General features: G+C 44.3%; 1 protein-coding gene across 1 annotated transcript in view; it reads left to right on the forward strand.

Annotated features, from left to right (window-relative positions):
- Positions 1 to 26,188, forward strand: part of MGAT4B (alpha-1,3-mannosyl-glycoprotein 4-beta-N-acetylglucosaminyltransferase B) — a 1,389,535-nt gene that overhangs the window by 844,200 nt on the left and 519,147 nt on the right. Inside the window, exon 7 of the mRNA XM_086931341.1 lies at positions 7,570 to 7,645. Coding sequence (XP_086787467.1) covers positions 7,570 to 7,645 — 76 coding nt within the window. The remainder of the gene's footprint in view (positions 1 to 7,569; positions 7,646 to 26,188) is intronic.

Here is a 26,188-nt window from a genome sequence, read left to right on the forward strand (position 1 = left end):
ATCGGAATTCAAACATAAAGATTTGAGTAGTATTCAGCATGATTTGAGGGACATGGCTGTTGTTGTGGGAGATTTGTCAAGTGATTCAGAGTTGACTAATAATTGTGTGGATCCATACACTGACATAGGTATGGCGATAAGGTTGTTTGTCTTTTAGTTGATTCTGGTGCAAGAATAACTATGTTGATTCAAGAACTCTTTAGTGAAGTCTGGGGTAACCGTGTTTTACAACCACCTGATAGATCTCCTGTTTCTTATGAGGGTAAAACGATTGAACTTGCAGGTTACTTTGAGAATACATTAGAATTTAGAGGCAGAAAAATGTTTGGGAAAATGTATGTATCTATCAAAGGATTGAATATCCTTGGATTCTTCCATCAGGGGTTGTTCAAGATGGTACTCAGGCCAGGTACTAAAAATCCCATTTCTGTGGTTCAAAATGATGATTTTGTAGAGAAATTAGTAGAACGATTTCCTTCTGTCTTTGGGAATAATCTTGGTGAAGTAAAGGGTTTCAGACATACCATTAGGGTGAAAGATAACGCTATTCCAGTTAAACACAGACTAAGAAATGTACCCTTTAGTGTCAGGGATCAGCTTGAAGAGGAACTGAAGGGTCTTTGTAAAAAGTGAATCATTGAGCCAATAGAGTCTTCTCTTTGGCTTTCTCCTTTGGTCGTGGCTAAAAAAAGGAATGGCGATCTTCGCGTTTGCATGGACTTACGTTGTCATAATAAAAATATTTGGGTGGACTTGCACCCGCTGCCAAAAATTCCGACATGTTGTCTCTTATAAATGGGTCAAAATGGTTTAGTAAGCTGGATTTAGCCTCAGCTTGCCACCAAGTTGTCTTGGATCCATCTTCATGACACCTAACAGCTTTCATATCTCCGATTGGTTCTTTTCAGTACTGTCGCATGCCTTTCGGATTGGCCTCTGCGGCAGCTGTGTTTCAAAGAATTATGTCCAATCTATTAAAAGACATTATTGGTGTGGTTGTCTTCCAAGATGATGTTTTGATTCATGGTCCTACTTGTGAATCACATGATAACTCTGTTTAAAGTTATGGAAGCATTACGTAATGGAGGTGGGTTTTGAAAAAGGAAAAGTGTGTTTTCAGGACACAAAAAGTAGAATATCTAGGGCATGTTTTGTCAGAGCATGGGGTAGAACCAAGACCAGGGTTGGTAAAGGCTATTGTAGATAGTTCTCCTCCAAAAGATACGGTTGGGTTGAAATCCTTTATAGGCTTGTGTGAATTTTATTCAAGATTTATACCTGACTATGCCTCAATAGTACAACCTCTTTCAAATATGTTGAAAAAAGAGGTTCCTTTTTTGTTAGGACGTTCATTGTGATTCTGTTTTTTCATGGAATAAGAAACAACTTATTGGAAGAAAAAGTCTTAAACCTTTTGATCCAAATGCTATGTGTACCATCACTGTGGATGCAAGTGGTGTAGGTCTGGGAGCTGTACTCACCCAGAAAGTTAATGGCTCAGAGCAAACGTTGGGTTATGCATCAAGAGTTTTGCGTGGTGCAGAATTTAAGTTTTCTGTCATTGAGAGAGAACTTTTAGCGTGTTGGTGGGCTATAAGAAAATTTACTCCTTACATTTGGGGTAAACATTTTCAGTCGAGAACTGATCATAGCCAGTTGGTCTCAATTCTCTCTGGGGACAAGATTAAAGAACATACCCCAAGAATTGCTCCTCTTTCCACCAAGTTGTTACAGTTTGACTTTGAGGTTGTGTACATTCCTGGAAAAAAAAAATGTTAGGGCGGACTATTTGTCTAGACATCCTGTGGTTTTCAGGGGGTGAAAATGAAGGTGTGGAAGAAGACTATGAAGATGAGGATTGTTTTGTCGCATCAATTGGTTTAGATGAAATGTGTTCCATCAGTGAAGCTGAATGGATAGAAGAACTCTCTAAGGATGTCCTTCATGGGGAAGTCATCAAATTTGTGAGGAATGGTTGGCCAAGAGAGAACAATGCTCATTATTCTTTGCAGACTTTTGTGAAAGTTGGGGAGGAACTTTCTGTTGAAGGGGGACTGTTAGTACGCGGTGACAGACTGATACCTCCAGATGTACTCAGGGCAAGAATTGTGAAAGGAGCCCATGAAGGTCATCTAGGTAAAACTTTTACTAATAGAAGGGTTCGTGAGCATTTTTGTGGCCGCAGATGGACAAAGAGATTGATATGATTGTAGATGAATGCGTGGTATGCGCAGGTGCAGAGAAGAGTCTTAAAATACGTTCTCTTCCTCTTCAACCTATTCCTTTGCCCGCTAGACCTTGGGAAAAAATCGGAATAGATTTAGTTGGACCGTTTTATTTATTGCCTTCTACCTCTAGATATGCTATTGTCGCTATCGATTACTATTCTAATAAGAACATTGTAAAAGGACTAGAACACTACACAAACCTTTTGACCATGGCCTGAAACGAAATCCGCCTTAGCGCATAATTTGAAGCTTTTCAAAAAGAGAAAGCATAGCACATCTGAAACAGGTGCAGTCCTGAAGTGTTCGTTGTACATAAAAACAAAAAGTGCCACAGCCACCAAATTCAAGAACAGAAGTGGAAGCAGGCAAATCATGTGGCAGTACTCCATGGGAGTTAACCGTGAAGAAAAAGGTGGGATATGCAGCAACCTTTAGCCACTTAGAGCCTACAATATTTAAATGACACTGACAAAAGTCAATCCATGTCAAAGGGCAGGCTCTGAGCCCATAGACTGAATACAGCATGTCGAGAAGACCTCGCATACGCACTTGCCTAGACTTGACGTAAAAAGTGTTCTTTATATTACCTTGTGCAGTGAGTGTCTTAAGTGTTTTTTTTCAGTATGCTTCATACTCCTGCTTGGGAACTAAGGGTGCATAGGCAAAGAAAAAAGCTTGTTCATGAAGGAGTTTTGTTCATATTGATTGTGGAGATTAGTAGTATATCCAACTTCTCCTGTATTTTTGTATTATTCTGAGTCATTATGTTAAAATATTTCTGTAAGTTTTCTATTTAAATTGTGTGGACATTCTCACAGAGCATAACTCCATAGACTTTGATCAGTCCGAAGCCATGATTTCCAAAGCTGCCCTACACCGAAACTTCCTATTTCAAGTTCAAGTTAAACATTTGTATAGCGCACTACTCACCCAGAGGGTCTCAAGGCGCTTGAGGGAAGGGGGTATTTTATTTGTCGAATATCCAACTTTTTAGTTGTTTTCTGAAGGAGAGGTGGTTCTGTGTGAGGCGAAGGTGGGTGGGGAGAGAATTCCAGGATTTGGCCGCTAAGTAGGAGAAGGATCTTCCCCCCATGGTGGATTTATGGATGCGTGGAATTGCGGCGATGGCTTGATTGGACGATCGTAGTTGGCGGGTGAGGGTGTAAAAGGACAGGCGCGTGTTGAGGCATTCGGGTCCTAAGTCGTAGAGGGCTTTGTGTGCATGGGTGAGGAGACGGAACGTTATTCTCTTATTGACGGGTAGCCAGTGGAGGTCTTTCAGGTGACCGGAAATGTGAGCTTGACGGGGGATGTCTAGTATGAGTCTGGCTGAGGCGTTTTGGATGCTTTGGAGTTTTTTCTGTAGTTTGGCTGTGGTTCCGGCGTAAAGGGTGTTTCCGTAGTCCAGTCGGCTTGTGACTAGTGCGTGGGTGACCGTCTTTCTTGTTTCGATGGGGATCCAACGGAAGGTTTTTTTGAGCATACGTAGGATGTTGAAGCATGATGATGAGACGGCGTTGACTTGTCTGGTCATCGAGAGGGAGGAGTCCAGGATGAAGCCCAGGTTACGTGCGTGGCCGTAGGTATGGGTACATTTCCCAGAGCTGGTGGCCACCATGAGTCGTCCCAGGCGGAGGGGGATGAACCTAAGATGAGGACTTCCGTTTTGTCCGAGTTCAGTTTTAAACGGCTGTTCTTCATCTACTCGGCTACTTGTTTCATCCCTGCGTGTAGGTTGGTTTTGGCGGTGTTTGGGTCTTTGGTGAGGGAGAGGATCAGCTGGGTGTCGTCTGCGTAGGAGATGATGTTTAGGTTATGTTGGCGCGCGATGGATGCAGGGGGACTCATGTATACATTGAAGAGGGTGGGACTGAGTGATGATCCTTGTGGTACGCCGCAGATGACTTCGGTGGCCTCTGATCTAAAAGGGGGAAGGCGGACTCTCTGGGTTCTTCCGGCGAGGAACCAGATGATCTAGTCCAATGCTTTTCCTTGTATTCCGATGTTGCTGAGGCGTTGTATAAGGGTGCTATAACAGACTGTATCGAAGGCTGCGGAGAGGCCGAGTAGGATGAGGGCAGCTGTTTCTCCGCTGTCCAGTAGTGTTCGAATGTCGTCTGTTGCTGCGATGAGGGCGGTCTCGGTGCTGTGTTTGGCTCTGAAGCCGGACTGTGAAGGGTCGAGGGAATTGTTGGATTCGAGGAAGGCGGCGAGCTGACTGTTGACGGCTTTCTCAATGACTTTGGCAGGGAATGGGAGGAGCGAGATGGGGCGGTAGTTCTTAACTTCATTGGAGTCTGCTGTGGGTTTCTTCAGAAGGGCGCTGAGTTCGGCATGTTTCCAGCTTTCCAGGAAGGTAGCGCAGTTGAGGGAGCAGTTGATGACGTCTCGGAGATGGGGTGTGATAATGGAGTCTGCTTTGTTGAAAATGTGGTGGGGACATGGGTCGGTTGGCGATCCTGAGTGGATGTAGTTCATCAGGCGGATGGTGTCTTCAGTGGTGATTGGGTTCCAGGCGCAAAGGTTGTTGGAGGGGGGTTTTAGTTCGGAGTGGGTGGGGTGGACTGGTCTCCGGACTGGTTTTCAAAGCTGTTATGTATGTCAGCGATTTTGTTGTGGAAGAATGAGGCTAGGGAGTCGCAGAGGTCTTGGGATGGAGTGATGTCGTTGGTGCCGGCGTTGGGGTTGGTAAATTCTTTGACGATGTTGAATAGTTCCTTGCTGTTGTGGGCGTTGTTGTCGAGGCGATCCTTGAATTCTGATTTCTTGGTGGATCGGATCAGCTGGTGGTGTTTGCGGGTGGCGTTCTTGAAGGTGGCCAGATTGTCAGTGGTTGGGTTTTTTCTCCAGGCTTTCTCGAGGGTGCAACAGATCTTCTTGGATTTCTTGAGGTCATCGTTGAACCAGGGGGCTTTTTTGCTACCTTGCTTGATTTGATGTTTTTTCAAGGGTGCTAGTTCATCAGCGCTGTGGGTGATCCATTGTGTGAGGTTGGTGGCTGCAAGGTTTGGGTCTGATGATTTTGCAGGAGGGTTTTGGTGAAGCGATGTGAATAGTTGGTCGGTGGTAATTTTGTTCCAGTTTCTGCGGGGAATTGGTTGTGGGTGGTTGTGGGCCGTAGTCTTATTGTAGTTGAAGTGAAGGCAGCTGTGGTCTGTCCAATGGAGAGCTGTGGTGTGATTGAAGGAGATGTGCTTGCTGGAGGTGAAGATTGGGTTGAGCGTGTGTCTGGCATAGTAGGTGGGGGTGTTAACAAGTTGTTTGAGTCCGAGATTGGCGAGGTTGTCCAGAAGGGTGGTGGTGTTGCTGTCGTTATTCTTTTCCAGGTGGAAGTTGAGGTCTCCCAGTAGAATGTAGTCCTCGGAGGGGAGGGTGTGTGGACTGATGAAGTCAGTGATGTCTTCGCTGAATTGTGTCCGGGATCCTGGTGGCCTGTAGATGAGGGTGCCTCTGAGTGTGGTCTTGGGGTCGGTGTGGATCTGGAAGTGACGGTGTTCGGCGGCTGCGAGGTTATCGTCAGAACAGGTCGTGATGCGGATGGTGTTCTTATGGACGATGGCGATGCCTCCTCCTGTTTGGTTGATGCGGTCCTTTCGGATGATCTTGTAGCTGTCCGGGATGGCTATGGCGATGTCGGGTACTGATGAGGCGTTCATCCAGGTTTCTGTAAGACAGGCGACGTCCGGCGATGTGGTGTCGAGTGGGTTCCAGAGGTCAATGGCATGTCTGTGGACCGAGCGGGTGTTGAGCAGGATGCACTTCATGTGGTTAGTGTCGGAGCTCTGTTTGGGGTTTGTGGATTAGGTGTGGGTCTTGATGCAGTTGAACTTGCAGGAGTGGCAGGTGAAGGGTCCATGGGTGTGTCCTGGGGCCGCTTGGTAGCAGTTTGGGGGTCGGCCAGGGTTAAGGGCTGAGAGGGTTGCGGCGTCGTACGTTATGCGGGAGGAGTGGATTTTGCGGGGGCCAGGGGTTCTGGCGCTGGGCGCGGTCCAGGCGCGGACGGGCGTAGACAGGCTTACTTTTGCCGCACCTTCGGCGTGCATGGAGCGCGTCCGCTGCGCGTGAACGCTGCGCGCATATGCATCTGACATAAGTGGAGAGTGGAGGGGGGCGGAGCGAGGGAGGAGCAGCTGGGAGGCGGGAGCGGGGTGGAGAGGACGGGCTCCAAGGCACAACAACAAAATGGCAGCAAAAGCGAAACCGGAACAGGTTGGGGCACAAATATGAATTACGCTGTGGGCAGTGGCACTAGCACAATCAGGCACTATTATTTAAATTCTATTATTCAATGCGAGCGCTACGATACAAACTGGCCCAGACACTCTTTAAGGCAATGCGAGCAATGTACAGAATGGCAAAAATACCCAAAGAGGCAATGCGAGCAATGCACAAATGAGTGGTAGGACGCTACGGAACACAAGCAGGCACCAGTTCTATTAAAGGCAGCAAAGCAATGCGAGCAAACAACAACGATACCCAGGAGAGACCAGGGGGCGTGGGGAGCGACCGCTTCTGATGGAGTCAGGACGGTAACAGCGCTTCAAAAGACGGGGCGAGCCTTAGCAGTCAGTGGGAGGGAGGAGCAGCTGGGAGGCGGGAGCGGGGTGGAGAGGACGGGCTCCGAGGCGAAACCGCGCTGCCAGATAATGTTAGGTTTGTTGACACAAAGACCTGAAACTTGATTGGCTTGCTCTGCTTCTACAATAACCTTGACATTTTAGTTTGGAGTAGTGAAAAAAACTCACACTGTATATACTTTTAAAGCGTTTTAGTCAAAGTTAACACACCTTCAAATCCAATTTAACCAGGAAGCTTGGGGACTGTCACTTGTTTTCAAAATATTTTGCTTACTTTTTGTTTTCAGTGGCTGACAAATTGGAAAATATAATCTTTAAGTGTTCATTGAATAAATGTTGTCTGTTCTTGGGTTGGTTCATTAGCACAGTGGCCACTCTCTTGGCTTGCTGTAATTGTACAGTGACCTCGAAATGTCATATTTTGAGCAATGCAAAAGCTCACAGTACACTCTCGCAGTGCAAATCTGTAGATTCTAAAGCATTGTTATTCAACAGTAAAGCCTTCAGCATTGAGCTGTCACTTTCTCTCATATGAAAGACATTAATAGTCATCAGCGGACTGCCCATCAGTAGTCCATCTCGCAACTTCTGGCATTCAAACTCTATAAACGTACTAACTACGTATTTGAGTATATGTGTGTAACTTAGTTTCCTCTTTAAAAGTAGTGTTCCAAAATTGCAATGCTTACTTACAGACCACTGCTTCTTCACTGAACTTATTCATCTGCATGCCACTAATATATATCTTGTCTTTTCTGTTTTAGGTGGCGAACAAAGCAAAACTTAGATTACTGCTTTTTAATGATGTACGCCCAGTCCAAAGGCACCTACTATGTTCAGGTAATGCTTGTTTAGCTGGATGTTTTAGGGACTTGAGAACTGTTGTAAGTCATTGGTTGACTTAATGTTTGGCTTGAAAACACTAATATACGATCACAGTAAAAAAAGTTTTAAAAAAATAGTCTCAAACCAAAATCTTCCAACTTTGTACAGAATCCTTTCTCTGTTCCTGGATCAGTGGCAATGCGAGCTTTTTTACACTGCCACTGTTCCTTAAAGAGTTGGTGGTGGTCCAACTGCAGATTCCTCACTTTATGAATATTCCCCAGGGGTCAGGCGAGATCTGGAAACTATTCAGTAATACCTCTGTGTGCTGGTAGGTGGAGCTATGTGGCTCTGCACTGACGCTTTTCCGCTCCAAAATGGCCGGGTGCCCATAGATGTTCATTCCGTTCATTATACCCACAAGATTCGAATCCAGGTCAACCACTTGTCTCTTTGAGACCGTTTACCACACAAATTTTGCAGGGTGCAAGGGAAACGTTACCACCCAAAAAGACCGGCTTTAACCACTGTAAGGACTGTAACAAGCAAATATCTGTGACAGATTCTCATCAGGTCTGCTTGTGGTGCTTGGTATCGAGTCAGGACTCCAAGTCCTGCATGCCTCTCATTCTCGTCGTGCCTGGCGTCAGAACCCATCCTGCAACTTGTCGCGGCACAACCCGATTTTCCAGGCCGTCTGCGACACTGAGGCAGACCGAAGAGTTCAGCAAGGTAATATCTGACTCTACAGATTCCTTCCCACTCCCTCTGGCATACTTGCAGGCCCCAAGGAGATGAGAGGCTCTCCATCTTGGATACCGATGGCAGGTTCGCCCTCAGGGCCAGTTGTTCCCCCTAAAACCATCACTGGGCCACTTCCAGCTCCCACATCCAGCTGCAACTTTCCCCACTTAACATTCCACAAGGCAGATCTCATACATTGTGTTCCATGTTCGAGTCGGTTTCCAATAACGACTCTGGTGCATGAAATGAAATTGGCAAACTCTACCCTGAAGAAAACTGGCAGGATGGACCTCCAGGATGCCAATGGTCTTTACCTCTTCTGATTTTGACCTTCTTTCACCCTGTGGCCGACACTGAAATGTGTGCTTCTTTTGCTGTGGTTATGCGTAGGGCTACCAAAGTCCTAGACCTCCGGCCCCCTACCTTAGAAATCAAAACCAGTCTCCTGACCAAAGTACCCCTGCAAACCACTACTGAGCCCCTACTTCCTTTTAATGAGGGAGTCACTGATACCCTCCTAAGGGCCAGGGAAAATCCTTGCCCTGGGCCCCCTGTCAGTCACCAAACTGCAAGACAATGCCAGCCCACTCCTGCCGACAGTTCCTTTTTTGTCTCAGCACATCTCTCCTGAAAGCTTGCTGGTGTAGGCTCCCACCAGTCAGATGAATCCAAATACTTCTCCAGGTACACACCCAGATAAGGAGTCCAAGAGAGTGGAGACCTTTGGGATGCTAGTATTATCTTCTAATTTGGCTCTCAGATCAATCCATGGTAGTTGCCTGCTCGGCTGCTATTCCCACGCTCTCTGGGAGTTGGTTGCACAAATCCTCCCAAAACATTCTCCACCCTTTCCTAAATCACCCTATTGAGGACAGCCACAACACTGCCAAATCCACAATTCATACAGCAGATTCTATTGGGCGAGCCATTGACAGTAGTATTTCCATTTCAGATGATTGCCAGCCATCCCTTATGGACATGCCCTTTGATGAGATTTACCTTTTTGGGTCAAGGCAGTTTCCGTTCTTGAGAGTTTCAAAAAGAGCTCCCTGGGCTTATCTGTCCCTCCTCGCCAACTACATCAGGCCCACCGTGCCTTTCATGGTTTCAGCAGCAACTTCAACCTCAGCAAGGTGCCCATGTTTCAGTGTTAACGGTGTGGCAACCATCGAGCCAGTGGTCAGGAACTGCTCATCAGTCAGTCTACTGCACCCCGCGGTACCACCTGCCAAATCCCTTTAGGTTCATCTTAGTAGAGCACAGCCACATGCCAGTGGTGGCGGGCATGGGGCATGGGGCAGGGGATGGGGTGTAAGAAAAAAACGTACCTGATCGCCGCGTCTCTCCTCCTGCTCTCCTCTGCGTTGGGCCAGAACAGGAAGTACCCAGGCTCCCTTAGGCTAATCAAAACGCTGCAATGCAGCATTCTGATTGTCTGAGCGCCGTGGTTCGGCACTCAGACGGGTACTGGAAGCCTCTGAATGTTATCCACCCAGGCTGTAATGCAGCATAGATGGAGGACATGCAAAGTTCGCATGACTGGCCGGCCCAAGACCAAACATTCATGCGCACTTGTAGTGCCAAAACTCCTCCCGCTGCTTTGTGAGTAGAGAAGCCCCGCACTGCCAAGGTACTGCAGCAGGAAAAATAAAATGATAACACTGAGTTATCATTTTCTTTTTCCTTTATTTACACATACTGCAAAGCAGCAGGGCAAAGCTCCTCCGCCTTAGCAGAGGAGCTGCCACTGCCACACGTTTGGAAGCAGATCCAGTCATTCTTACTAGGTTGACAGGTCATAACATTGAACAGGTGGATCCTGCAGATTGGCAGGGTTAAGCCTCATGCTTCATTGCCACTTCACCACATCTTCTGCCATCTTCGGATTGACTGATGGAGGACCATCTGTCTGTCTTACGCCAGGAAGTGCATGTTTTTCTGGCCAAAAAGGCTATTGAGAGGTTGTTGTGCCGGAAGAGGGGTGTGTTTGGATATTCCCACTACTTTCTGGTGCAGCAGAAGGAGCGGCCTTCATCGTATTATGAACCTGTGACCTCTCAATGTATTCTTCCGGAAGGGCAAATTCATAATGATCACTCTGGCCCAGGTCTTATCGGCCCCAACCCTATAGACTGGATGGTGGCATTGGACCTGTGAACACCAATTTCCATTCACCAGTTCTGCAGGCTCATCGGCCCTTCCTTAGGTTTATGGTGGATCAGGAGCATTTTCAGTTCACTGTGCTTCCTTTTGGTCTCATCAATGCAGCTTGTGTGTTCAGCTTGATGGTGGTAGAAGCAGCACACAGAGGTCTGGGGTCCAAGTCTTCCCCTAACTCGATGGCTGGTATTGAACATGGGCTTGCCCTAACCAGTCATCAACCACCTCCAGACCACGGTGTCATCTTTGGGTTCACTGTCAACGTGGCAAAGTTAAACCTGAATACAGGATACAGTTTGTTTTCATCCCAATCTTTGTCTCTGCCCTAGATTTCAGTGATATCAACTCTGATGCTGCTTAGACTGCTGGCATATGATGTGGGCTATGCAGTGGGATATGCACTCTTAGTGGGCCCAGTATCAAGAGAACCCCTTTGAACACAGCTTGATTCATAGTTTACTGCAAAAGATCTGTGGTGGTTATTGGACTGAGATTGGGCCAGCAACAGACCCCCTCTCCCTGCACCATTCAGAGCAGACAGTGGTGATCAATACACGCCTCTGGGTTGGGTGGCCACCTGGGAGAGGTGGCGATCAGAGGCCTCTTTCCGGTTTAGTCCTGGCTCGCTATCAACCTTCTGTTGCTGATGGTCATCTGCTTGATGTTGAAAGCCTTCCTTCTGTCTTTCAAGGAGAGACTGGTACAGTTGCTTACGAAAATACCACTGCCATGAGGTATTCCAACAAACAGCGCTGTTTGGGGTCATGGACCCTGTGCCATGAGGTACTACATCTCTGGAAATGACTGGACCATAATGAAATTTTCATGGTAGTGAACCACCTGGTACGATCTTTGAACGCAAGTGTGGACAAGCTCAACCATCGATGCCTGCATGATCACGATTGGCAGTTGCGCCCAAAGGTGAGTCAAGTTCTTTTCCGCAAATAGCGAGAACCTTGCTTGAACTATTAGTCAACGCTGCGAAAGCGCAATGTCCTCAGCTCTGCACATTGAGGCTTCCAAGTCATCTCTCTGCAGGAGGCACATTCTGTCTAGGGTAGAGTTCGGGTCTCCTGTATGCCTGTCCACTACCTCTCCTGCCCTGAGTTCAGACAAAGATCAGGACCGACTGGGCCCAAGTCATTCTAGTGGCCCTAGTTTGGGCACAGAGAGTATGGCATTCAGAGTTCCTGGGCATAAGCATCTGTCCTCCGATCAGGCTGCCCCTTTAGGAGGATCTGTTGTCACAGCAGGGAGGCATGGTTCTGCACCTGGGCCTTCGCAATTTCTATCTTCATGCTTGGAGATCGAGTGGCTACAGCTGAACACCTTCAACCTTAATCTGGAGAGTTGTTGTCTTGGCAGGCAGGTGTCCCTCAACAAAACCAATATACCCCTCATTAAGACAAATTTGTGCCTTGATAAGGGCACACAGTGGATTGACCTCCCTCCTGGCAAAGTTATCAGACGTTTTGTTGTTTGTCTCTTCAACGATGAGGCTTGGGTCTGTGCACAGTCAAAGGGCTTTTTGCAGGTGCCAGATCAGCCCTTATTGTTTAGATAACCGGTTCGGATGTGGTTTTGAAGGCCTATATCTGTTTCCTCCCTTTCTCTTTGTCATGCCATAGTGGGACCTTAATTTGGGCCTTACATATTTGATGTGTATTCCTTTTGAATCGATCATAGATGTCCTGGCAGCTTCTCACTTTCAAGATGGTCTTCCTTTTTGCCCTAAAGTTGGTCCGACGTTTAATGAGCTTCAAGCTCTCTGTCAACCCACTATACACCACCTTCTTCCCCTGACAAACTGATTTTGAGGACGTGAGCATCCTTCTTGCAGTAACTTGTTATATTGTTCCATGTCGGTACGAATATCATTTTACTGGTGTTCCTTACTCTGCCTCTCCTTTCTAAGCAGTAGGAGGAGAGACTCCATCGTTTGGACCCCAACAGAACACTGAGCTTTTACATTGATCATGCCAGAGAACATAAAAATGGACGATGCGCTCTTTGTGGGGTTCGCCGGAGCGAAAAAAAGGCAAGATTGTGCAGAAGTATCCCATTTCCCGCTGCATTGTGCTCTTATTAAAATGTACTATGCACTGGTCAAAAAGCAACTACGGAAAGGACTGCGTGCTCATTCCACCACAGCCAAAGCTGATTCCACTGCGTTGGCATGTTTAGTTTCTGTTCTGTGCATCTGCCACTGTGTGGGTGTCTCCCCATACATTCAAAAAGCACTACTGTCTAGATTGCCGGGTTTGCTAAAAGGTTCCTACAAGACTTTTTGGTTTTGAGTCAATTCAAAGACCTACCTCCAAATAGGTACTCCTTTTGTATATATTCAAAAGTGTGGTATTTGCACCTAGAATGCTATATCAGAACAACAAGAACGTATCTTCAGTAACTCTCTCTCTGGGAGAGACTTTATCTAACGGCACATTCCTCACTGACTCTCCCATGGTCACCGTTCTGTGATTTGGACTCTATCCATTAATAATATCCCAAGCTTAGGAATCTGCTCACTGGCCAGAGCCGATTTGCTGTTGGGGTTCTACGTCTGGAGGCATTAACCACCTCAAAAACAACGGACGTTGGCTTTCAGAGTGGCGCTTGCATAGGCACTAAATGTTTTTTCCGGAGTGGAATGGCATCAGACAGAGCCGCATGTGCTATCTACCACTGTGCAGAGTTATTGCTGTGATGCCTGGGGAATATTCAAGAAATAAGGAGTTAGTCTCTACCAGTAAAAGCGTTACCTAAGTATTTTTTTCCATTCTGGATCTATTTAACCGTACATTGTTCTCATCTTGTTGCAACTGCCACATTCCACATTTATTTGAGTTACTGTACTTCCAGACTTCGGTTACTGTAGGATTTTAGAATGCTTGGTAGTCGTGTACAATAACCTTACTTGCCTGAAAAGAACAGTATTTTTGTGCTAGCATGTGCAGATATACAGCTATGTTTTTTCTTTGGTTTTTACATTTCTTCATTGTAAACGTGTGCATGTAACATTTCCTTTGAATACAATTGCCTCTGTATAACTTTGCACATAATATACACAAGCATATAACCAACTAAAACAGAAAGGTACAAATTGTATTGGATTTAATTACAAAATTGTTGACATCAAACAGGTCAAGGACATTCACAATCACTTCAAATGACAAGAGTCCCCTGCCTCCGCCCCATTGCCTCAAGAGATCGAGTCCGTGAATTCTGCTCTTATTCCAAGGTCATGCCGTCCCTTTGTCATGAGCCGTCACAACAGCATTATCCTTTCTTTTACGCAAATTGCTGTTGCTCCATCTATACCATCTAATTGATTCATTACTTGTTTCATGAGACCGAAATTGGGTGTCAGATTATTGTGTATATACAGCCAATACAGGCCAAGTGGGCTTCTTGTTACTCAGGGGTCCCATTCTAACATTCTGAGCTAACCTGAGATAGTTGACCACCAAACCGTGCTTTCTGTTCTTGGTATCCTAAGACAAGTTTCAGGTCGTGGTAATGTACATAATTTACTGGCACCTGTGCATGTCTGCCTGCATGAAAGTTCCCTGTATAGGGATCTATAGGATCATATTCCACCCATGAGTTAAATATTTCAAATCTATATGTAGCATTTGCGTTTATAACAAACTAGCAGCCCGCCCCGGCGTTGCCCGGGGCAGAAGAGGGCTGCGGGCAGCATTTCAGGCTTGCGTGCTCTCCCGCCCCGGCCCCCACCCGCCACGACATTGTCTGTGTCCCGAACAATGTCGTGGCGGGCGGGGGCCGGGGCGGGAGTGCACGCAAGCCTGAAATGCTGGCTTCCCCTACCCCCGCCTGCCCTGTGTCAGTGCTCAGCAGCCCGTGCCTCCGCCCGCCCCGTCCCCCGCCTGCCCCGACCCCGGCTCCTTACTTCAGCCTCTGCTCCTCACCGCCGGTCCAGCTCCGCCGCTCTGGTACTCACCACCTGTCCGCTGCCGCTCCTCCCCCGCGCCATGTCCGCCTCTGCTCCGCCGCTGGCCTGACGTTACTGCTCCTCCCTCGCGCGCCATGTCCGCCGCTCCTGGGACGCTGCTCCTCCCCTGCTCCTGACGTGACGACGCACGTCGCGGCCGGCGCTACTTTGGGGAACTTTTTTTTTTTAAATTAACTTTTTATATAAGGTTTTTTTTTAATTTTTAACGCCTATGACCATCTACACACCCTGCCAATTTCAACGGTGTATCGGGATTGTAGACTGGTGCTGTGGTTCCCGAGTTTACCTGGCTCAAAGGTGAGAGTTCTCTCTTTATAATAGTAGTATAGATTACACTTTGTTTGTGTACTCCTCCATGTTTAGATGTCATTGTGTTAAACCCATATGAAGGGATAGAATGCCAACATGTCACTGCTGTGCCTCATTCTCATGTTATCCCACATTGCGAGGTGCTGAACTTAGAATTTGACGGTAATTCCACACCTGTTAAATACCGCACCAAACAGTATCGTATTTACCGGGTGGAATATTGCATTCCGAATAACGGCCCACTTGAAAATGAGGTTCTAACAGGCATTCCCTTCTCGCTGTAATCCTTCAAATGCACCGGTAAATTGACTTCTTGCTATGAGTTATAGCGCTGGCAAGTTTCAGAAAAAATGGTCTTGCTTAATGTGTCTTTAAGCAGATGCATGGAATCACTGTCATTAATTGGTTTCAGTTCACGTGACTGATGTACCACGAAAAACATTCTTCTCTTGTAGCTTGTTTTGTACTGGCACATTTAACCAGTCGTTTACTGCCATCTAGTGGGCACATTGCACATAACTGGCAGATTTTTATGGAACTCGAGGTGAATGGATTTCATTTTCACCCTACGGAGTAGGAGCACTGCCCATTCCGCACTATTAGCTGGATGGAAGGACGCATTAGCGAGGCAAGATCGTGGCAAAATGTGTCAGTCTAATTATCTCAAGCGCCTTGGACGTTACCGCTCCTCCCCCGCACGCCATGTCCGCCGCTCCTCCCCTGCTCCTGACGTGACGACGCACGTCACGGCCAGCGCTACTTTGGGGGACTACTTTTTTTTTTAATTAACTTTTTATATAAGGTTTTTTTGAAAAAAAATTAACGCCTATGACCATCTACACACCCTGCCGATTTCAACGGTGTATCGGGTGTGTAGATTGGCGCTGTGGTTCCCGAGTTTACCTGGCTCAAAGGTGAGAGTTCTCTCTTTATAATAGTAGTATAGATTGACATAAGCTTGATTATCCTATTTTCAGGAACAGAACATTATGAAAAACGATTCACATGTGATTTAATCACACATTCACTTTTGATGAATAAATTATCACATGTACTTCACAAAAGGGGTATTCCTGAGAGGGGACGACAAAACATATTTATTTATTAGTGCTGGAAAAGAGACTTCCCATTTTCAGGCGTACTACGCAAATAGCCTCAGAATGGTATGAGCAAATCCATGCAAATTTATTCTGTGGCACCATTTTTATTAATTCAGTCTCATAGTCAGTGGTGATTTATCATAAGAATTACTTTCTTCTATGTCTTTAACTCACTTTTTACCTTACTTTAAAATCTCCTGTAGGCTTGGGACCTTTGAATTTGTTTGATGCAAGTTGGTGCCTTAATTATGAAGATATAAGCAGCCAACAAAATAGGCTTTTCAGCCTATAAAGGTTATCATGTTTGTGTATATCTGCTCTTTAAAATTGGATTTCTGCCATTCTCAGTTTAATTTTTTATTCATGTGTGATAGGCTGATGATCATGGGGGTTAATTGTTTCCCACCATCTTGAAAATTGTATAAAATTGGGATTTTTCCGCTGTGTAAGAAGATTTTTCCATAGCAACTGTAGTGAAACCTTGAGGTGCCCTACAGAATGGAAGTACTGTTAAGGACTCAAAGGTATCGAAAATGTGTGTGTATTCATTAAAAAAACAAAGATTTAAGTTATGGTTGGTTATAAACTTCAACTTATATTTAAATAAACGTGGCAAATTCACCTAAAAACACACTTCGTTCATTTATTGTTAAAAATTCAAACCGAAAACGACTGAAATTCGCAAGTTATGGTTAGGACCGGCATCCAAAATTCGCTCAACAGCCATGCAATCCATAACTTGCAAACCAAAGGCAATGCTTATGGCCTCACCCTTAATGAAACAGATGCAATTACAAATGGTAATTTTTTACCACATTTACAGGGATGTCTATCATTAACTGGTTCGATTATCTGTGGTTTAATTACATTTCTCTTTTAATTATTGGTAAAAATATTGCGAGGTTACAAGCATTGTTTGAATGCCTTGCGCTCTGTGGGTTTTGGTTTCCACAGAGACCATTGGCTGCCGTCAGAGGCCTGCACAGCCTAGCCTTCAGGGCCTGCCCCGCACCCTTCCCTGGGCACCTCTGGCCATCTGTAGCGGGATTGTCCACAGGGTCAGGCCTCTGGTCAGCCTCTTCACCTAACTCATTGTGGGCAGCCAACACCCATAGGGCATAGCCTTGGGCTTTGCAGCGCAGGGTTCATACCAGTGCCTGGTTTCTGGCCATGCCCTGTACCAAACCCACTGCTATGCACGACCTTCACCCTGTGCACAATGGGGCATTGGAGAAGGGCCTGTCATCGATTTACAATGTTCTTGATTTTATTCCTGAGGCCCGAATATTGGCTCACAAAAACTATTCTATTGTCTGTTTTATTTGCTTTTTCTCTGTTAGTGTCTAACGGGGCATCTCTATTATAAAATCTGGCTCTTTTTAAGGATTGTTCTACCAATTTTTTTGGGTAACCTCTTTTACGCAATTTTTTGTCCATTATATCAGCGTGATAATAAAAATCATCCAATGTTGTGCAATTGTGCCTAAGTCTTAAAAATTCACCAAAAGGAATGTTGTCCTTTTGTGATCGGGGGTGATTGCTGCGATATTCAAGCAGGCTATTTTTATCTGTTGGTTTCGTAAAAAGTTCTACGTTCAATTTGCCATCTAGTTCTTTTATTTTTATATCTAAGAAGTCTACACTGCTATCACTGTAGTGGGCAGTGAATTTCAGATTTTTGTCCCCTAGATTCAGCCACTCTAAAAAGGAGACCAGATCCTCACTGGCACCGTTCCAGCAAAAATTATATCGTCTATGAAACGGTGCCAGTGGGCTACGTTCTCAAAGTATGGTGCCATCTCATTATAGTTGTGTCTCTGCTCAAAGTTTGCAACATAGAGACATGCCAGGCTGGGGGCACAAGTGGCCCCCATGCTGGTCCCTTTGACCTGCTTGTACAAGCTTTCCTTAAACAGGAAGATATTATTCTCAAGGACTAACTCTACACATCCCATAATAAAGTCTTTATTACCGCCATTGAGATCTGCTTCCTCCAAAATGGAGGTTATCACTACAATGGTGTCATCCTGTGGAATATTTGTATACAAAGCTTCGATGTCCAAGGTGACCAGAAGCTGGGTCACCTTGTCGAAGCTTTGCCCCTCAAAAATCGAAATGGTATGGGCTGTGTCTTTGAGGTATGATCTTTGCGCCTGTACTAAAGGACGCAAGAAAAAATCTGCATACTTAAAGGTTCCAGTAGGGATCCCAAACTGCTCACGATTGGCCTCATTGGTGGATTGGATGTACTCTTATGGATTTTTGGTAATCCATATATTGCTGGAATTATGGGATTACTATTGTGTAGGAATTTATATTAATCCTCGCAGATGCAATCGTTTTCCTTACCTTGATTAAGGAAATTGGAGACATCCTTTTCTAACCTGTCCACCATCCTAAAAGAGGCAGGGATATAGTGGTCTGCAACGTTCAGTAGGGACTGCATTCTTTTATCATAGTCTGTACTATTGAAGACCACTATACCCCCCCCCCCCCCCCCTTATCTGCCGGTTTTATAGTTATCTGATTACAGTCCTGCAGACTCTCTAAGGCTATTCTTTGACTTGGAGGCAAATTATTTGTATAGCCCTGGTGTGAGTTTAGGCAATTTCTAATCTCAATCTCAACAACTCTCTCAAAAAGTTCAACATTTTTGTCTACCTGGTTGAGGGTTGGTGTAAATATTGATTTGGGTTTGAACCCCGTGATGTTTGGTCCTGGTATATACTCTGTCTGCAAAAAATCTATTCAGCCTCACCTTCCCAAAGAATCTTCTGATGTCTTTTTCTAATTCAAATTTATTAGGGGGGGCACCTGGAGCAAAGCTAAATCCATATTTTAATACCTCTGTTTCGTCATTGGTCAGTATTCTATCCAAAAGGTTGAGGATTGGGAGGTCATTTACCTCCAGTACCTCATGTTCCTGGTTTTTAGGTAATTTGGAGTTCCCTGATTCTGAGGTAGATGGTTTCTCATCGGCTCTTCTCGTGAGAAGTTCCGATAACATTTCTGTCCCCTGTAGGAGCGTCCTCGTAAAAAAGGTTGGGGATCTTTTTGATAATTTGGGACAGGCCTTCCTGTTTGTTAGCTCCCTTGTTCTTCATCCTCACTTGACCCTGAACTTTCTGAGAAGGTAATTCTTTTAGACCCACCCCTTGAGTATACTTGTCTGATGTTTTGGGGTTTTTCCCACCTCTGATCTCTTTTTGCCGTGTAGTAGTCTTTTTGCAGAAAGGGGTACAGTATCTCTGCACTAAAATTTTCTATATCTTTTTTGAGTTTGGTCAATTTTCTGTGGGTCAAGTACTGGTGGTACCCATCTATATCTTGCGCTAGTTCTTCTAATTTCTTTTTCGCATCATCAACTACAGTATTTTGTCTGAACGCAGCTTCTAACTCCTCTATTTGTTGCCGTTCCAGAATTATCTCTTGTTCTGCGGTTTCTATGATTAGAATTAACCAATCTCTGCTGCATCGGTTGGAAATATGTGACCATATTTCTAGAAATTTTTGGTCATCTGTGAACAACCCAGGCTCATTCCTAATGCGCAGTCAGAGTGGTATTACCCCTGCTCTAAGGTATCCCATTAGAAATTCCGCGTGGAGTTAGGTTCTAAAGAGTTTCTTCCCTAAATTAAGAATTTTTAGAAGTTCATCATGGTCACTTTTGTTCATTACAGTAGTGCCTCCCGTTCTCTGGTGTTGATTTAACAATTTATTGAATTGGTCCTCGGTAAACCCGAAGGTTTTAAAATTATCCATGTTAGAATTAATTTCAAATACCGGGAGATACAAGTCGTTATTACAGTAGAAAGACCAGTGAATGTGTATTATTTCAACAGGTTCTCTGTATGATAACTCTCCAGTTCAAAAGAACTGTACTGACTGCTGCCAGACCATACCTTCTCCACATACAGTCAATTCCACATGTAGTCGGCTGCCAAGGACAGTGTTCTAAATATTTAATTTTCTGTGATCCCAGTATAGCTTCACAAATATCTGTTTTTTAAATTTGTATTTCAATACCGGGGGAGGGGAGGGGGGGTCGGGGGTTGTTGGAGAGTTTATCTGCATTCTTTCCATCTCAAGCCCCACTACAAACATGGGCCTGGGGTTACAGTAGGTTTGTCTTCATCTCGTGTGTCCTTTTCTTTAGGTCTCGCCTATGCAGCGCGCATGCGCGCTAGGAGACCTTTAGCCACCGTTCTGCTCTTTTTGGAAGCACACACTCGTGCTTGTGGTGGCATCCAGCTTGTGGTAGCGCGCCACAAGTACGAGTGTGTGCTTCCAAAAAGAGCAGACTCCGCGCTCACGCACCACTCCCATGCTTGTTTACTGACTGATGTGGACTCGAACTTGCTGTCTTTGTCATCGGACTATTTTTTTCACATTGTGCGGTTGCTACGTGTGCAAACCTTTAGGTTTAATTTTACATGTTATGATTTTTGGGGTCCAGGGAAAAACATTTATTTAAAAAAAATTCAGTTTTTCTCATTTTCAAACCGGCCCCCAGTGGATCCGGCAATTAGAAAACTGGTTGTTGTAATGCAACAAATATTTCCAAATAAGTGGCGTGGAAAGCAACATCACTCCTCTCATTATGAATGGTCAGCCATTCTGCTAACAGCCAATGTGCGTTAGAACTGCGACTGTGCAAAGCAAGCTTACTTACCCTGCTCTCTGAGTCTTGCTTTCATTTGGTCACTGTCTCTGGAAGCGGTCACCTTCACCGCAGTCTGTCGAACACAACTCTTGGCTGGCGATGTATTTCTATATTCCAGGTCTATGGCTTACTGAACTTTTCTGTCTGATGCCAGATGGAGCTACCTGGTTTAGCTATTGGGGAGATGGGCCGTGGTTTCCCTCCTTGGTCATCACCTACACAGTCGGTCTTTTGACGGACTTCTTTTCGTCTCTCCGTACTGTCTCTTCCCTTATCCTCCCTTTCTCACCTCCCCTGCCCCTTCCACTACTTTTCTCTCTCCTTTCTCTCCTCTCCTAATTGTATTGCCTATTTCTTTTGGATTTATTGTGTAATTGTTGAACTTTTTCTGTTGCATTTTTTATTCTCATGTAAAGCGCTCTGATACCTCCGGGTCTAGCTAGCGCTATATAAAACTCTTGAAATAAAGAAATAATAAATAAATTGATAAATCTTACAAAATCTTTCATGGATATCCTTGTCAGCCATGTAATCTCCCCACACTATATCCAGTCCCAGACATCCATTCGCAAGGGACCACGCAGGTCAAAGCAGAAATACAAAAATATTTAATAATGTGAAAGGTTCCTTGATGCTAAAATGGAAAACGAGAAAATGTCTCTTTTAGCTAACACACGTCCCATTAAGCTTTTAAGGGTATCACTTGTTTGGCATAAACAGGCCCCGTAGAAAAATGCTGGTGTATGAGGGTGGCGATCAGGAATAAGAGGCAAAGAGTATACTGGTGTGAGATCTATCTTAGTGATGCCAAGGACAAGGTGGCAAAAGTATGAGGGGTTGTTGAAGGTAACTGTCTTAGTATTGTAAAGGTCACGCCCACCACTTAGATGTTCCAGGAGGTTTATTTTCTCATAGATGAAAAACACCAAACTGCGTTTCAGTCAGGCACAACTTTACCCAAAAGTCGCCTTATTCAAATATTGGAATGTTTCTATGTCATCTATAGAATGCTCATGTGTCACTGTAGTCTCAGGCCAACTCAGACTTTCTAAGTACAATATGACACATCTCCTTTCCTTACAACCTGTAAAATTATAATATGATATAAACTAAATTTATTATTGCAATGACTGAAATGTAAATCTAAAACAAAAATTCCACTTGACCAACTCACCAAAACACAAAGATATTTACGCGACAAAGCAGACCACATAGAGCGACAGCATTACATAAAAATCCAACAAGATAAAACAAGGGAAGACCAAGAAAATCAATAAACATGCAACTAACAATCCAAAGATGACACGGATAAGTATGAAACTGTGCAAAGAAGAATGCCACAATTAAATAAGCATGAAACTAGGCACCTCTACTCATTTGTTTACTAACATCAAAATAACAGCGTGCTCAAAAGTCACAAAATACTTTAACTGCAGACAATCCCCCAAATAAACAGGAGTTTCTCGTGTTCTTATTCCCTTTCTGCTCGTGCTATACATCCCGGTTCAAACATTCTCTCTCGCACCTCACCCTCTGTGTTTACTCGTGACCTTGTAAATTCATTTTTCTTCAGAAGTACCCATGGCGAAAGTTGCAAAGAACCTGAGAAAGGTTTGTGTGAAGGTGAATATGCTTTGGAGAAAATGCTTTTAGATTTTATTGGTCCGTTGAATTGCTTTCATGATAATGAGAAATATGCGGCTCTAAGTATGCAAATTGCTAATAGGAGACGGTGGGGAAATTGGGAGAGTCTATGGAGTTTATTAATTTGCATATGGAGAACCTTTTGAGTTTATCTGCACCTTTGTGCTGTGTTACCCATTGTGTCGCTAACATCTCGCAGGACCTGTCCAGTAGGCACCATCCATCCCGTCTTGTAGAGACCAACAGGGAGATGGACATCATTAGCAATATGGCTGATAACCCAGTCACTGACACCACAATCCCATAATATCCGGTCAGTCGCCCAGGTTGCTCCACCTAACAATCTCATTAGAAGAATTTCCCCTCAGTTTAACTCTGGGAATGTTGATTCTGGATGCCCAGGGAGGGAACCCGATCATTTTGCTGATACTGCCTCAGGGGTCAAACCATCTGATGTGGTTATTCAGCTGCTTCCAGCATCCACTTCTATGTTGTAGTTATGACTAATGTTCTCCTCTTAAGTATAAAAGTATAAGGAAACAAAAAGTTTTTCAGCAGCTTTAGAATAAAGTTCCACATTGGTTGACCAGCTGGGTTAGCTTTGATCAACCCTTATTTGAAGAGGTTATCATGATTCTGAGAGTAGGTTGGTTAGTGAACTCACAAATCAAGCACAATCAACAACATAGTTGTTAACTTTTTTAGCACATTGAGGGTGGGCTATATTCTTCATAATCTTAGGAGTAGAACTGTTCTGAATAGTAACGTTTCAGTACTCTAATTAGGCATTTTCTACCAGCCTTCCAAGATCAGGTTTTGGGGGTGGGGAGAGGTGAACTCTGGGCCGAGGGGTGGCACAGTCAGTTCATTCCACCCGGGGCAGGGCCCATCCTGCAGCTTAGCAATCACTTTGAACCATTTACTAGACTTGAGCATCTTGACTGACTGGCCCATTCCCTGGGGGAAGATAACTTGGAGATGTATAAGGTGTCACGTTCACACTCATTGATCTTGAAGTATTAAGTTGGAACATGGCTGTGGTCTGTGGAAAAATCTGAGGTGTGGATCAAGATTCTCGGCACTTATGATATAATTTTCTTTCAAGAGATTTGGGATGCACAGGTGGGCATACAACTGGATGGGTACGTTTGATTTGCTGTCTATGGTAGAGCCAGAGGTTGTTTTGAGCAATGCTTAAATTTGCCTGCCTTGCAAAGCTGAGATGGTTGCCTCCAACTCACCTAATATTCTAGGTGTTCTCTTGATCTTTCCTAATTTGCTCAGGTTTTTAATTGTGAATGTTTATAACTCAATACCAACTAGAGACGATCACGATGATGTTAGAAATGTACATCCCAATAGGAAATGGTTAACAGGGCTTTGTAATAGATTCAGTAAATACCTGCAGCACTGGTTCATGCTTGTTTAATTCAAAGTGACACTATGTAGTCAGCAATTTTATCCCACTTTGCCCAAGAGGATTTTACTGTTTTAGAAAAAGATCTAGCATTCCTCCTCTTTCGGCATCCAGAAAAATAGCCATCCTCCAAGACTTCCCTCATTGCAAGACTGTTATTATGCGCATGAACGCGTATGAGACTAGGTGCAAAACTCGAATAGTTCCCTGCCCTTAGTTCTAGGATGGATTGATAAACCTTGGGATGGCCTAGACGATTGGTTCACCAAGACTGCTCAAAAAATGCAAACATTTGAACCAAAAATACATCCTGGTGCTGTTTGAAATGTGAGAACCACATAAAAGTGATGGGTGGAATGCTTGAATTAATCATATTACTTTAGACATTGCACGTGCTGTCTGTTGTGAGACATATTATGGCTTACAAGGAACATAAAGGCACTTGGGACCTACCAATTGCTTACCATTGGTTGACTTTCTAGTCACTCTTATTTACTGCCTTCTTATTTGTGTCCCAGCTTGTCAATCTTGTGTTTGTCCCTACCTTGGAGCATTGCCTCTATGTAATCTCTATCTGCTTCCTTTTCAAGAACTACTCTTTTCTTATGTGTTAAACATTGAGTGTGCATGTGTTTTCGAGCTGCCTCCATCTTGTACGCCTGTTGTCCTGAACTTCTTGTTGCTCTCTGTCGCCCATGTGCTTCTCCCTATTGGTTCTCCCCACCTGCGCCCTCCTTCTTTCTGCCCGTTATGGCTTCAGCCACTCATACCCTCTTGTGATACCTCTGAATCGATTTACCGTAGGCCCTGCTTGCTACCCATAAATTGTTATAATTTACATAATGGTGTAGCAGGAGCATTATTAACATGATACCTTGCTGCTATTTAGGATTGTTTTGAGTATGCATTTACTGGCTTACATGATCGCTACAAGTGATACTCTTTCTCTGTGAGTTGTGCATTCCACACAACAACCTGTGTCCACTCCCAAGATGTACCGTGATATTACCCTTCCCTCCTAAAATCAACTTAGGTGGGGCATATTTTTGTCACTCAGGAATAGCCCTAGCACGTTCATCTGGGTCTCATCACTACTCCTGCAAGCTTCTCTGCTGCCAGCTTCTCACAGATATCCTTGCTACCGGCTTCAGCCTCTATCCTAAGACGTTTGTTAAACCAAGTCAAATCCTTAGCATCCTGACTGTAACACTTTTTAGGTCTTGCCTGAGACATTGCAGGCGCTGTCGCTTGCCAGATCACTTAAAGAACAAGCATTTGCAATGAAACAGGTCTCGCATTTATGCGACTTTGAGCTATTGACATTGCAAATAACAGTCCTTTTTTTGTTTTTGTTTTTAAAACATAAAAGACAAAAAATAAAAAAATTAGAACACATTTTTGGTTTTAATTCTGGTTTTTATAAGGGAACTTCAGATGTATATATTGTTTTCTAGGTTATATATAATGTGACAAAAATGGTTATAATACTTTTTTTATAATAACTTATACCTTTTTAAAATGCTGCTCAACATTCACAATGCTCTACAATACATATTAAAAACATTAACAAAGCCAATAGCTCTGTCTAAACACTTATAAGGCCCCAAAGGCGAGATCTATTGGCTATGTCAATGCTTGTTCTTTTTAATTTTCCCAACAAGGTGTTCAGTGCACTGTGCTGGGTAATAGCGGACACAATCAGAATGTTCTGTGATAGACAGCTAATCAGGGAACACTGGGTTTGTGAATCCGCACTGCATGAGAGAGAGAAAAAGCTCTCTTATCCCATTGGACTCAAGCCCTTTTTTTTTTTTTTAACGATACTTTATCAGAAGCTACTGAGCAGATTTGATCTGCTCAAAACGTGCCATGAAAACTCAGTGATTTTTGGTGGCATTTTGTTTGTGCAGGCAGATTCATCGAACTGAGCCAAACTTATTTAAAAAAAAAAAAAAACTTTCCTTTGGAAACTCTGACATAAACATGCACTATTGTTTTCAATCACCGAAAAAACAAAGTTGAAAATGATTTTATGGTTCTAGAAGCAAAATCATTGATATTGTGTATTTATTGTTTCCGGCCAATACAGCATGTGCCATAACTGACATCGTCCACCATGTTTTACTGTTGCTAGTGCGATTTTTCTAACAATGTCTTTGACAACAACTCCGGTGACGGCAACATCATCACTGAATTTACCATTGATAACGAATTTGACACTGTCTTTGACCATGCCATCAATAGCGACACCACCAGAAACACCAAAAATATTCTTGTAATAGAAAAACTCTGATGGCTACTTCTAACCACAGACTCCTCACCTTCATACGCTGATCTGGAGCTGGCTCCCACATTTTCCTCATCAGCTGACAGGATTTTTCCAAAAGTTCTCTGTTTTCCAGTGTGCAAGAGAGCACGTGGTTTTAAACCTTCTAGGGACTGTCGCAATATGCCTCTGGTGTATGAATTCGGTACAAAAGGGGGTGGCGATGGACGGAGCATCTGAATCAGTCAAACACTCACACCCAGTCAAAATATCTGGGTTTAA

Source organism: Lissotriton vulgaris, chromosome 7, assembly GCF_964263255.1.
Source record: "Lissotriton vulgaris chromosome 7, aLisVul1.2, whole genome shotgun sequence".
Lineage (NCBI taxonomy): Eukaryota > Metazoa > Chordata > Amphibia > Caudata > Salamandridae > Lissotriton > Lissotriton vulgaris.